Raw genomic sequence first — 12,985 nt, forward strand, 5'->3', positions numbered from 1 at the left:
CTGGTCTGGATTCAGAACTAATTCTTTCCCGCTGTCTTCTTTCGCTGTCGCTTTTCTTCGGTGATTACTGAGAAACCGGCTGCCGTGATGGCTATTGGGCAATGTAGTTCTGACAGCACCCAGGGCATCTAGGATATTGTAGTCCGTGTCCCGCTACCCCGCCCGCTGCCGCCGCAGGGCACTACAAGTCCCAAGATCCACTGCGCTCGGCCAGAAGCTGATGCCGCCGGTCCACACGCCATGGCCTTCAAACGGGATGGGGATGATCTGAGTCAACTCAACGTCCTCAGGGTGGGTCCGGGGACGGGAGGGGAGGGGACGGGACGGGACGGGACGGCGGGGGGTTCCGGGTCCACAAGCGGGCGTGGGCCGCCGTGGCGATGGTCCTGTCCCCCAGGACCATCCTGTCTCTCTCACCCAGAGGCAACCGGTTGCTATGAAATGGCCCCATCATTCGGAGACCGCGGGTTGTCAGGGCAATGACCCCCGACACCTGGAGACCGCGGGTTGTCAGGGCAACGATCCCCGACACCTGGAGACCGCGGGTTGTCAGGGCAACGACCCCCAGAACCGGAGTCCGCAATGTCGATGTCACCTGAGATACCGGTCCCTCTGCCATTGACGGCTGTTTCTTCAGCTGTCCGGCTCCTGAGCTCTAGAACTCCCCCCTGTGCCTGTCCCTCCCACCCCCCTCATCCCAGCACCCCGGGGGAGGGCTCCCACTCGGGGCGTTCCCAGGGAACGCTCTCCCCGCCGTGAAGTCAACGGGACCGTGTCCCTGCCGACAGTAACCTCCCTCTCCCCACAGAAGCGCCGGGTGGCAGACTTGCTGGCCAGCTACATCCCCGAAGACGAAGCCATCCTGCTGAAGAGCGGAAGGTGAGGGAAGCATTCGATATCTTTGCAGGAGGGGAGGGGTGGGGTTTGGTGGACGAAGATGGAACGGGTAGGGGTAGCAGGAGGAGGATGGTGAGTGTAAGGAACGAGCTGACAGAGGAAGTGATTGCGGCAGCTACATTAACAACATTTAAAAGGCACTTGGACAGGTACACGGATAGGAAAGGTTTAGAGGGATACGGACAGGTACACGGATAGGAAAGGTTTAGAGGGATATGGACAGGTACACGGATAGGAAAGGTTTAGAGGGATATGGACAGGTGTACACAGATAGGAAAGGTTTAGAGGGATACGGACAGGTACACGGATAGGAAAGGTTTAGAGGGATATGGACAGGTACACGGATAGGAAAGGTTTAGAGGGATGTGGACAGGTACACGGATAGGAAAGGTTTAGAGGGATACGGACAGGTACACGGATAGGAAAGGTTTAGAGGGATATGGACGGGTACACGGATAGGAAAGGTTTAGAGGGATACGGACAGGTACACGGATAGGAAAGGTTTAGAGGGATACGGACAGGTACACGGGTAGGAAAGGTTTAGAGGGATATGGACAGGTACACGGATAGGAAAGGTTTAGAGGGATATGGACAGGTGTACACAGATAGGAAAGGTTTAGAGGGATACGGACAGGTACACGGATAGGAAAGGTTTAGAGGGATATGGACAGGTACACGGATAGGAAAGGTTTAGAGGGATACGGACGGGTACACGGATAGGAAAGGTTTAGAGGGATACGGACAGGTACACGGATAGGAAAGGTTTAGAGGGATACGGACAGGTACACGGATAGGAAAGGTTTAGAGGGATACGGACAGGTACACGGATAGGAAAGGTTTAGAGGGATACGGACAGGTACACGGATAGGAAAGGTTTAGAGGGATACGGACAGGTACACGGATAGGAAAGGTTTAGAGGGATACGGACAGGTACACGGATAGGAAAGGTTTAGAGGGATATGGACAGGTACACGGATAGGAAAGGTTTAGAGGGATATGGACAGGTGTACACAGATAGGAAAGGTTTAGAGGGATACGGACAGGTACACGGATAGGAAAGGTTTAGAGGGATATGGACGGGTACACGGATAGGAAAGGTTTAGAGGGATACGGACAGGTACACGGATAGGAAAGGTTTAGAGGGATACGGACAGGTACACGGGTAGGAAAGGTTTAGAGGGATATGGACAGGTACACGGATAGGAAAGGTTTAGAGGGATATGGACAGGTGTACACAGATAGGAAAGGTTTAGAGGGATACGGACAGGTACACGGATAGGAAAGGTTTAGAGGGATACGGACAGGTACACGGATAGGAAAGGTTTAGAGGGATATGGACAGGTACACGGATAGGAAAGGTTTAGAGGGATACGGACAGGTACACGGATAGGAAAGGTTTAGAGGGATACGGACAGGTACACGGATAGGAAAGGTTTAGAGGGATATGGACAGGTACACCGATAGGAAAGGTTTAGAGGGATATGGACGGGTACACGGATAGGAAAGGTTTAGAGGGATACGGACGGGTACACGGATAGGAAAGGTTTAGAGGGATACGGACAGGTACACGGATAGGAAAGGTTTAGAGGGATACGGACAGGTACACGGATAGGAAAGGTTTAGAGGGATATGGACAGGTACACGGATAGGAAAGGTTTAGAGGGATACGGACGGGTACACGGATGGGAAAGGTTTAGAGGAATATGGACAGGTACACGGATAGGAAAGGTTCAGAGGGATACGGACAGGTACACGGATAGGAAAGGTTCAGAGGGATATGGACAGGTACACAGATAGGAAAGGTTTAGAGGGATATGGACAGGTACACGGATAGGAAAGGTTTAGAGGGATATGGACAGGTACACGGATAGGAAAGGTTTAGAGGGATAGGGACAGGTACACGGATAGGGAAGGTTTAGAGGGATACGGACAGGTACACGGATAGGAAAGGTTTAGAGGGGTACGGACGGGTACACGGATAGGAAAGGTTTAGAGGGATATGGACAGGTACATGGATAGGAAAGGTTTAGAGGGATACGGACAGGTACACGGATAGGAAAGGTTTAGAGGGATATGGACAGGTACACGGATAGGAAAGGTTTAGAGGGATACGGACTGGTACACGGATAGGAAAGGTTTAGAGGGATACGGACGGGTACACGGATGGGAAAGGTTTAGAGGGATATGGACGGGTGTACACGGATAGGAAAGGTTTAGAGGAATATGGACAGGTACACGGATAGGAAAGGTTTAGAGGGATATGGACAGGTCATGGACAGGAAAGGTTTAGAGGGATATGGACATGTCACGGACAGGAAAGGTTTAGAGGGATATGGGTCAAGTGTGGACAAATGGGATGAGCTTAGAAGGGTCGAGGACCTCATTGACTCATTCCTCCCTTCTCTCGTTGAGTCTAATGAAGTTGAGTTTATTGAGATGTGCTGGAGAGAACTGGGTTCGATGGTGACCTCCGTTGCTGTGTGTGTGGAGTTTACAGAGTTTACCCTGTGACCACATGGGTTCTTTTCTTCCCCCCCCCCGCCCCCATCCCGTGCTCCTGTTCCCTCCCAGATCCCAACCACGTGCAGGGTCGGTGGGTCAATCAGCCAGTGTAAATCACCAGCCCCACCCCTCCCACCACTACCAATTGTTGTCACATGTGCCAAGGTATAATGAAAAGGTTTTTCTGTTGGTGATCAGCTGGACGGATCAGTACACGGAGGGAGTAGAATGAAAAATAGAGTGTTACAGTTACAGAGGGAGTGTGCAGTGCTGACGAGAGTGGGGCAGACGTTTCTTGAGCAGGGTGGGTGGTATCCTTCATGCCCTTACTGGCCCTTTTGGCACCTTCCTGTACACTTGTCCTTGGTGCTGGGTAGGCTGGTGCCAGGGATGCGCTGGGCAGTGTTGACCACCCTTTGCAGAGCCTGTCTGCCGCAGGGATGCAGCTTGTTCGGACGCTCTCCGCCGCACACCTGCAGGAGGTAGTGCGTATGGATGGGCATAATCTTTATACTTCATTGTCGCCAAACAATTGGTACGAGAACGTACAATCATCACAGTAATATTTGATTCTGCGCTTCCCATTCCCTGGATTACAAATATTAAATATTAAAAATATTAAATATTAAAAATTTAAACTATAAATCATAAATAGAAAATAGAAACAAACCGAGAGGCAGGTCCGGATATTTGGAGGGTTCGGCCCAGATCCGGGTCAGGATCCGTTCAGCAGTCTTATCACAGTTGGAAAGAAGCTGTTCCCAAATCTGGCCGTACGAGTCTTCAAGCTCCTGAGCCTTCTCCCAGAGGGAAGAGGGACGAAAAGTGTGTTGGCTGGGTGGGTCGTGTCCTTGATTATCCTGGCAGCACTGCTCCGACAGCGTGCGGTATAAAGTGTAATCCAGCTGCCTTTGGCCTTGTCAGAGAGTGGAAATATTGGTGAGCTTTCCTGATCGTGTAGGATGTCTTGTGGGACCACGAGGTGCTCACTCCCAGGAGTTTCCACAGGCGTGCCATTGGTGTAAAGGAGGCTGTGAGTGGTGTGATTTCTGCTGAAGTCAATAACCATCTCCTTTGACTTATTGAATTTAAGGAAGACTTTATTTGCCTGGCTCCAGGCCTCAAGTTCTTCGACCTCCTCTCCGCGAGTCATCTCATCGTTGACTGTCATGTCATCGGTGAACTTGACAATGTGATTACTTGGGTGTTCGGCCATACTGTGTGAGCGGAGCGTACAGTAATGGGCTCAGAACACAGCCCTGGGGGCAGCCATGTTGAGGATGATGGAGAGGGGGGAGTGGTTGTGCAGCCTGACTGTCTGACGTCTGTTGGTTGGGAAGTCCAGTACAGTGGTGTATTCAGACCAAACAGTCCGAGTTTGTTCACCAAGTGTGGTTGCAGGTGGAGCAGTTGCTGTACCAGGGGGTGGTCCATCCGGATAGGATATTTTCTGTGTGTGGGGGGGGGCAAAATCTGGGGAGAGTGAAATGGGGACGGCAGGGAATGGGTGGTTGGTCAGCACGGACTAGATGGGCTGAAGGGCATGACACTGTGCTGCTTCGCCCTGAGGGTCAGGGGTGGTGGGGGAAACTGTCTTTGGAAGGCTGTGGAGCCTGTGGCTGACTGTACGTCTCCCGACTGTACCTTCACTGGGCTGTGTCTCCCTCTCTTTCCCAAGGTATGCCTGTTCCGTATGTTCCTACCGTCCCGTCTTCGACACAGTCGACATGCTGGCTGTTCACAGGGCAGGGAAGAAGCACATTGCCAGTAAGTGGTAAGCGGGAGAGGGGCTGAGGGCGGAGGGACGAAATCAGACCAGGTTTAATTTTCAGGCGTCGTATTTTGAAGGTGTCCTGGATACGGTACAGCTGAAGAAATTGGTGACATACCAAGTGTCCTCAATCTCCAAATGAAATATATCTAATGGGGATGTTGGGAGGGAGGGAAGGCCACAGGAATGGAGGGAGTGAGGATGATGGGAGGAAGGGCACAGGGCAGGAGGGAGGGAGAGAGAGAGCCTTGCAGACAGGGTGGTGGCGTCAGAAGGGGTGGTTCAGCGTGGGACGGTGGGAGGGAGAGGGCGCCGCAGGAGGGTGTATCATGGTTCATTTTGGGGAAGATGATCTCCGCCCGTCCACTGCTCCTGTTTCCCCATGACAAGGTTGACCACTCCCGCTGCTGATCGATTGTCGTGTGCATTAAATAACCACTGACCCATCCCTCTCACCCCAGGCCTCCAGCAGTTCTACGGACGGAAGAGGGAACTACAGATGGCAGTTCAGAAGCACCGGCACCGGAGCCACATCCAGGAGGAGGAGTCGGGCTCAGAATCCAGGCCTGAGCAGGTAAAACCCGGTGCACGCTCACTCCGGAATCCCAGAGTGGATAAAACCCAGCACAGGCTCACTCCGGAATCCCAGAGTGGATAAAACCCGGCACAGGCTCACTCCGGAATCCCAGAGTGGATAAAACCCGGCACAGGCTCACTCCGGCATCCCAGAGCCGGTAAAACCTGGCACAGGCTCAGTCCGGGATCCCTGAGTGGGTAAAACCCGGCACCGGCTCACCCCGGAATCCCTGAGCGGGTAAAACCCGGCGCACGCTCACTCCGGAATCCCTGAGCCGGTAAATCCCAGCACAGGCTCAGTCTGGAATCCCTGAGCCGGTAAAACCCGGCGCACGTTCACCCCAGAATCCCTGAGCCGGTAAAACCCGGCACGTGCTCACTCCGGAATCCCTGAGCCAGTAAAACCCGGCACAGGCTCACCCCGGAATCCCAGAACCGGTAAAACCCGGCACAGGCTCACCCCGCCATCCCAGAGCCGGTAAAACCCGGCACAGGCTCAGTCCGGAATCCCCAAGCGGGTAAAACCCGGTACCGGCTCACCCCGGAATCCCTGAGCGGGTAAAACCCGGCGCACGCTCACTCCGGAATCCCTGAGCCGGTAAATCCCAGCACAGGCTCAGTCTGGAATCCCTGAGCCGGTAAAACCCGGCGCACGTTCACCCCGGAATCCCTGAGCCGGTAAAACCTGGCACGTGCTCACTCCGGAATCCCTGAGCCAGTAAAACCCGGCACAGGCTCACCCCGGAATCCCAGAACTGGTAAAACCCGGCACAGGCTCACCCCGCCATCCCAGAGCCGGTAAAACCCGGCACAGGCTCAGTCCGGAATCCCCAAGCGGGTAAAACCCGGTACCGGCTCACCCCGGAATCCCTGAGCGGGTAAAACCCGGCACAGGCTCACTCCGGAATCCCTGAGCGGGTAAAACCCGGCACAGGCTCAGTCCAGAATCCCCGAGCGGGTAAAACCCGGCACAGGCTCACTCCGGAATCCCTGAGCCGGTAAAACCCAGCACAGGCTCAGTCTGGGATCCCTGAGCGGGTAAAACCCGGCACAGGCTCACTCCGGAATCCCTGTGGAGAGTGCAGAGCAGGCAGGCAAAGTGCAGGGGTCACTATGAGGCAGACTGGGAGATCAAGATTTCATCTTTTAGCATACGAGAGGTCTGATGACAGCAGGATAGAAGCTGTCCTTGAATCTCTGGTATGAATTTTAAAGCTCTTGTCTCCTCTACCAGGTGGGAGAGTGGGGAACGGAGAATGCCCAGGGTTGGAGAGATCTTTGATGTTGGCAGCTTTCCTGAGACAGTGACATGTGGAGACAGAGTCAGTGGAACGGGAAACGAGATCCCGGTGGGTTTGGAGGGAGTGGGAAACAGGGTTCCTGGTGGGTTTGAAGGGAGTTGGAAACAGGGTCCCCAGTAGATTTTAAATGAAGCAAGAAATGGGGCTCTCGTTGGATGAGAGGAGAGGGAACAGGTTTTTCAGATTTATTCTTGGTGCCCTGACTGACCAAGGCAAACATCCGATCAGCCTTCAGTACCACCCCATCCACCTGCGGCTGCCCCTCGTGAGCCACAAACTGTGATCCGAAGATCCCCTGGGCGGGGAAATAGGAGCTGCTGTCCCTGTATTTTTCATTGAGCCCCATCCCGGCAGCAGTGTGAGGGATTACTGACCGAGATCTCGGCCTGGTTCATTGCAGGAGCCGCTGCCGCCTCTCCTCAGGAAGACCCGACAGATAGCTCACCACGCGCTGCTGACAGCGGCCCCCTACAACAGCTGCTGCAAGCGGAAACGGTACCACTGCATCATCATTCTCGCTGTCCGCCACGCTGCGGGGTTGGGGGGGGGATGTGGGAACAACAGGGAGGTTCACCGGCGTGTTGCCGAGAATGGAGGGCTGGAGATGTCAGGGGAGATTGGGAAAGCTGCCCTTGTTCTCAGGAGGCTGAGCGGTGACATTTTAGGTGCATTGATCGGACAGATAGTGAGAAACTCCCCCTTACCCCTGGGCCCATTACAGTCTAAGACCACTGAAACAGGCCCTGCAGCCCAACTGGTCCAAGCCGACCAAAATTCCCACCTAAGGTGTTCCATTTGGCCCATATCCTTCTAAACCAGGGGTTCCCAACCTTTTTTATGCCATGGACCAATGCCATTAAGCAAGGGGTCTGTGAAGCCCAGGTTGGGAACTCCTGCTCGAAACCTTTCCTAACCGTGTACCTGTCCAGGTACCTTTCCAGTGTTATTGTACCTGCCTCAACCACTTCCTCTGGCAGCTCACTCCATAGACTGACCACCTGCTGGGTGAAGAAGTTGCCCCTCTGGTTCCTATTAAATCTCTCCCTTCTTACCTTAAACCTGTGCCCTCGAACCCTGGGGAAAAGACTGTGTACATTCACCATATCTCATGATTCTCTACACTGCTATAAGGCCACCCTTCAGTCTCCTATGCTCCAAGGAATAAAGTCTCAACCTCCCTCCATAACTCAGTCCCCTGCGTCCTGGCAACTTCCTCCCCTCTGCACTGTTTCCGGCTTAACGGCATCTTTCCTGCAGCAGGACGTCCAAAAGCAAACACAATCTTCCAAATGTGGCCTCACCAGTGTCTTGTACAACTGCAGCCTAACATCCCACCTTCCATTCTCCAGGCCCTGACTTTCTTCCTCGCCCTCCCAGCCTTCCCTGAAATGGGATGAGCAGAACTGGGGGACAGGGTGGTGAAGAAAGCGCTTGGCACGTTGGCCGCCTTCAGTCAGGACACTGAGTGCTGGAGTCGAAGCGACGTGTTACAGCTGTCCAAGACGTTGGTGAGGTCGCACTTGGAGTACTGTGTGCAGTTCTGGTGGCACAACTATAGGAAGGATGTCACTAAGCTGGAGACGGATGTTACTAGGACTGGAAGATTTCAGTTATAAGGAGAGACTGGATAGGCTGAGACTGTTTTTCCCAGAGAGACGGAAGCTGAGGGGTGACCTGATAGATGCTTCTAAAACCATGAGAGGTGTAGATAAGGTAGATGATCACACACATTTTCCCCCAGGGTAGAGGAGTGAAAACACAGGAAAATTGGAACTAGCTAAGGCAGACACATTGGTTAACACGGATAAGGTGTTTCTGTACTGTACAACTTGGAGAACTCTGTCCCAGATGTGAGACCCGTCAGATCTGGAGGCAAGGAGCGAGTGCCATGCTGCTGGAGGGGCCACAGAGACTGCAGAACCCCAAATGGCCCAGGGAGCAGAGTATGATAGACGTTTCGAAGTTTATCTCAGGCATCTGTACCAGCACCCTGCAGAGGGTGGTAAATTGTTCCTGGGCTCACACGCTCCACGTAGAACTGCAGCCCTGCCTGCCCCGTAACCCCTCACCCTTGCCTCAAAGGCAGACCCTGTCCGTGAGGACTGGGCGTCTCTTCCTCTCTCCCTCCCCATGGGGACATCATGAAGGTGGTCAGAAATGGGTTGGCTCTTGCTTCCAATATTAAGGGTCCTGAGGGGAAGGTGCAGAGAGGGTGTCGAGCACTGGGGGTCACTCTTTTAAAGTGAGGTGGCAGCCATTTAAGACAGGGTTGAGGAGAAAGGTTCCCTCCTGAGCCAGTTGAAACTCTTTGCCTCAAAAGCAAGGCCTCTAAGATGGCAGGAGATCTGTTTTCAACAGAATCAGGTTTCATATCACTGGCAATACTTAATATCATGAAATTTGTTGTTTTGCAGCGGAAGTACATTACAATACTTAAAGTAACTCTAACCTGCAATAGGAAGTATATATAAAAATTAAATAAGTACTGCAAAGAGAGAAGAATAGTAAGGTTGTGTTCATGGGTTCAACATCCATTCAGAAATCTGATGGCAGAGGGGAAGAAGCTGTTCCTGAAACATCGAGTGTGTACCTTCAGATTCCTGTACCTCACCCTTGATGGTAGCAATGAGAAGAGGGTGGGGTTTCGAGAAGGTTTATGAAAATGATCCCCATAATGAAAGGGTTAAAGTACGAGGATCATGGATGTCTCTGGGCCTGCACTCAATGGAGTTCAGAAGGATGGGATAGGGGCAGGAATGCCATTGAAGCCTACCAGACATTGGATGGAGTGGACATGGAGAGGATGGTTCCATCATTGGGAAGGTTCAGGATCCGAGGGCACAGTTGATATTAAAGCCCTGTGAGCTGGCAGTCGCGTCATGTCGGGACGATCTGACCCCTGCGCCTCCCACGCCAACTGTGCACCTGTCCTCCTCCTCAGATCTGGCGACGACCACCCCAGACAGGTGCCTAGCCCCAGCCCTGCGGAGGGGGGGCAGCCGCCAGTGGGGGCACTGAGCGTGGCCTCAGGGCGGCCAGGGACGTGTGCCGACGCCTGGGGGGGCGGCCAGCAGCCCCGAGAGGCATCAGCAGGTACCGGGATGAGAACTCAGGATGGGGGAAGTGAGGGTGGGAGTGCTGTTGGGGAAGTGGGGAAAGAGGTTAATGGGGCAGGGGTTGTTCAGAGAGAGCGGGAGGGAGGGAGGGAAGGGGGGAGGGAAGAAAGGGTGAAGGGGAGGAGAGGGATGGAGTGAGGCGGAGGGAGAGAAAGAAGATGGAGGGAAGGAAGGGAATACAGAGGGTTGGGAGAGTGAAAGAAGGAGGAAGAAAATGGGGAGGGAGGGGGATTGTTGTGAGGGGGGGGTTAAGCGTGCACCTCCTGTCACTATCCCTCCTCTATCCCCACAGGATCCCACTCCTGGACTGGGGCTGACGCTGATGCTGGGCGCAGGGGCCGCAGGAAGAGTGACCGGTACCACCCTCCCTCACCCTCACCCGTGGCAGAGGTGGACCCTGCCAGGCAGAAGCTGCTGGAGTACCAGCTGCACCTGAGGAGGTGAGGCACTGCGGACGGAGAGATCTCCCCACCCCCACCCCTTACCGTCACACCCTCCGCCCCCACCGATGCAGAGTGAGCTGTCCGCCGTGGCAACCGCTTCACTCCCCCGCCCAGGGGAGGGGGCGGGGGGTTGGGTTTAATGCCACACCTCCTCAGCCCGTGGATAAAGGGTCTGTACTCTGCATAGTAAGATGCCACTGTGACAGGTCATCGTGGTGGTGGGGGGACACAGTTGCCCAGGGTATGTGGGGAGGAAATGTCCTCCTTTACAGCATCCCCTCACTGTCCATCACTTCCACCCCACGGTGGCCCCTCCCCACTGCCCCCCCTCACAGCCCATCGTCCCCTCCCCAACCCCTACTAATTCCTCCACTCTCAACCCACCTCCCTCCAAATCCCACTAATTCCACCAGCGTTAAGCTCCTTCCCTTCCAACCCGTTCGCACGGGGAAGATGCTTGGTGCTCACTCCCTCCCCTCTGCCTTTCTCCCCACAGCTCCGGTTGGATTCCGGACTCTGACGGGAAGTGGGTGCGGGATGCGGCCGTCGAGTTCGACTCAGATGAGGAAGAACCTCCAGCACTGCCCCCACCCTGAGGCCAGGCCACCACCTCCTCTCTGTGTCACCTGCTCTGCCTTCTGTCAACCAACACCCCCCACTCACCCCTCACTCTCCCTCCTTCCTCCCTCGCCCACTCACCCCTCATTCTCCCTCCTTCCTCCCTTACCCCTCACTCTCCCTCCTTCCTCACCCTTCACTCTCCCTCCTTCCTCCCTCGCCCCTCAACCACTCTCCCTTCACCCTCTGTTCCTCACCATGATGCTCCCTCCTCTGATCCACCTTCCCCCCACTGCCACACCTCCCCCTCTCAGTGAAGTTGGGCTGGGCTGCGAGCAGGATAAAATGGGATCAGTGTGACTGGGAGGGTGCGGGGTAGGAGGGGTTAGCAGGGATTTGAGGTACAAAGGGCCTGTTCCTGTGCATAATCTTTCAACACGACCAGGAGTTTCATTACTGGTGATCTCTAAGGGTCAGGCCCAACTGAGAGACACCCATTCTCCCTCCTCCCTCCCCAATCCCTGCTGATTCCTCCACCATTCATCACCTCCCTCCCCAACCCCTCCCACCCCCACCCACTCCCTCCTATCCAGCCTTCACATCTACCACCTCGGCACAAAGTACCCACTATCTTCAACAACTGTTAAAGCCAACTGTCTCAGATAACCTGCCATCCTGTTTGTGACAGAGCTGATGTGCTGGATGACTGTACCACAATAACTGGGTCAGAATCTGAAGAACACAATCACGGTGGGGGGAGAGGACGCTGATGGGTCTGGTATGGTGCGACAGCGACCCCCCCCCCCAGAAAGAACCCCACATTGATGCCGAGTAGTTGAACTGACCAGTGAACAAGTGGCAAAGGAACTGGATGATTGTGACTGTAATGGACCAGAGTGAACTGTAACCAATGGGAATATCACGGTCTACAGTTAAAATGCGTCTGACTCTTCAACGGTGTGAAACCTTCTGTGTAGTTGGGGTAACCTCCTGACCCTCTAACCCGTGTGTGTGTACGCACGCACACGGCTGGATATGCAGTCGTCTCTAGCGTTGAGGCGCAGTGTGGAGCAGCCTGGGTGTCAGGAGGTGCGAAGGGCGGGGGCTCCCATTTCCTCTCCCTCCCTCCCACTTACCTCCCCTTCTCCCTACCTGTGCGTGCTTGGTTCATTGTGCCGAAGGTTATTTGCACTGAGTTTCCACGTTTGTGTAAGAGTCCGTGGTTAAATACACATTGATATGTGTGCGCGGGTTATTTGCACGCCCGCTTGCACACTTGTATGCATGCCATCGTCAGATGCGCGCCAGTGTGCCTGTCCGGGTTATTTGCACAAACGCGTGTGCGCGCACTCGGTGAATAGTTGTGCATCTGCATGCGTGACAGCGCACGATCTTCTGTACGCGTGTGCGCGGTTGGTTCTCAGCAGTGTGCACGAGTGTGTGCTCCTTTGCACATGTCTGTGTCTATACGCGTCTGACTTGGAACCAAAATAAGATCGGTCTCCCTCCAAATCTCCATTGCCAAACATGGTCCTGAGTTATTTTTACCCCGAGAGAGGGGAGGGTGGGGGCAGTTTGCGGCTGCGGCCGGCTTCTCGGGTTACTGATCCGACTGACCGGTGCGGCTGGGCAGGCAGGGGGCGCCGGCGGCCGCTTCTCCGCGCCTAGTCCGGTTCCGAGCGGTCCGGATTCCTGCGGAGCGGGTACGAACCAGCTCCTCGCCGCCCCTGTATGTGAACAAGACGGTGGGGGTGGGGGGAGAGTGGTCTTAACTCGGAGAGAAAGGGTGCGTGCGCGGCCTGGAACGCGTGCACGACGGAA

At 54.6% G+C, this 12,985-nt stretch overlaps 1 protein-coding gene across 1 annotated transcript; it reads left to right on the forward strand.

Moving 5' to 3' along the window:
• The first annotated feature begins 204 nt into the window (after positions 1 to 204).
• Positions 205 to 12,711, forward strand: scnm1 (sodium channel modifier 1). The gene is made up of 8 exons (XM_063032600.1): positions 205 to 291; positions 809 to 879; positions 5,078 to 5,166; positions 5,632 to 5,744; positions 7,448 to 7,542; positions 9,989 to 10,140; positions 10,456 to 10,603; positions 11,103 to 12,711. Exons 1-8 carry the CDS (start codon positions 241 to 243, stop codon positions 11,200 to 11,202), a joined length of 819 nt encoding a protein of 272 aa, XP_062888670.1. The 5' UTR covers positions 205 to 240; the 3' UTR covers positions 11,203 to 12,711.
• Positions 12,712 to 12,985: the final 274 nt, after the last annotated feature.

The sequence above is a fragment of the Mobula hypostoma genome, chromosome 2 (genome assembly GCF_963921235.1).
Source record: "Mobula hypostoma chromosome 2, sMobHyp1.1, whole genome shotgun sequence".
NCBI lineage: Eukaryota > Metazoa > Chordata > Chondrichthyes > Myliobatiformes > Myliobatidae > Mobula > Mobula hypostoma.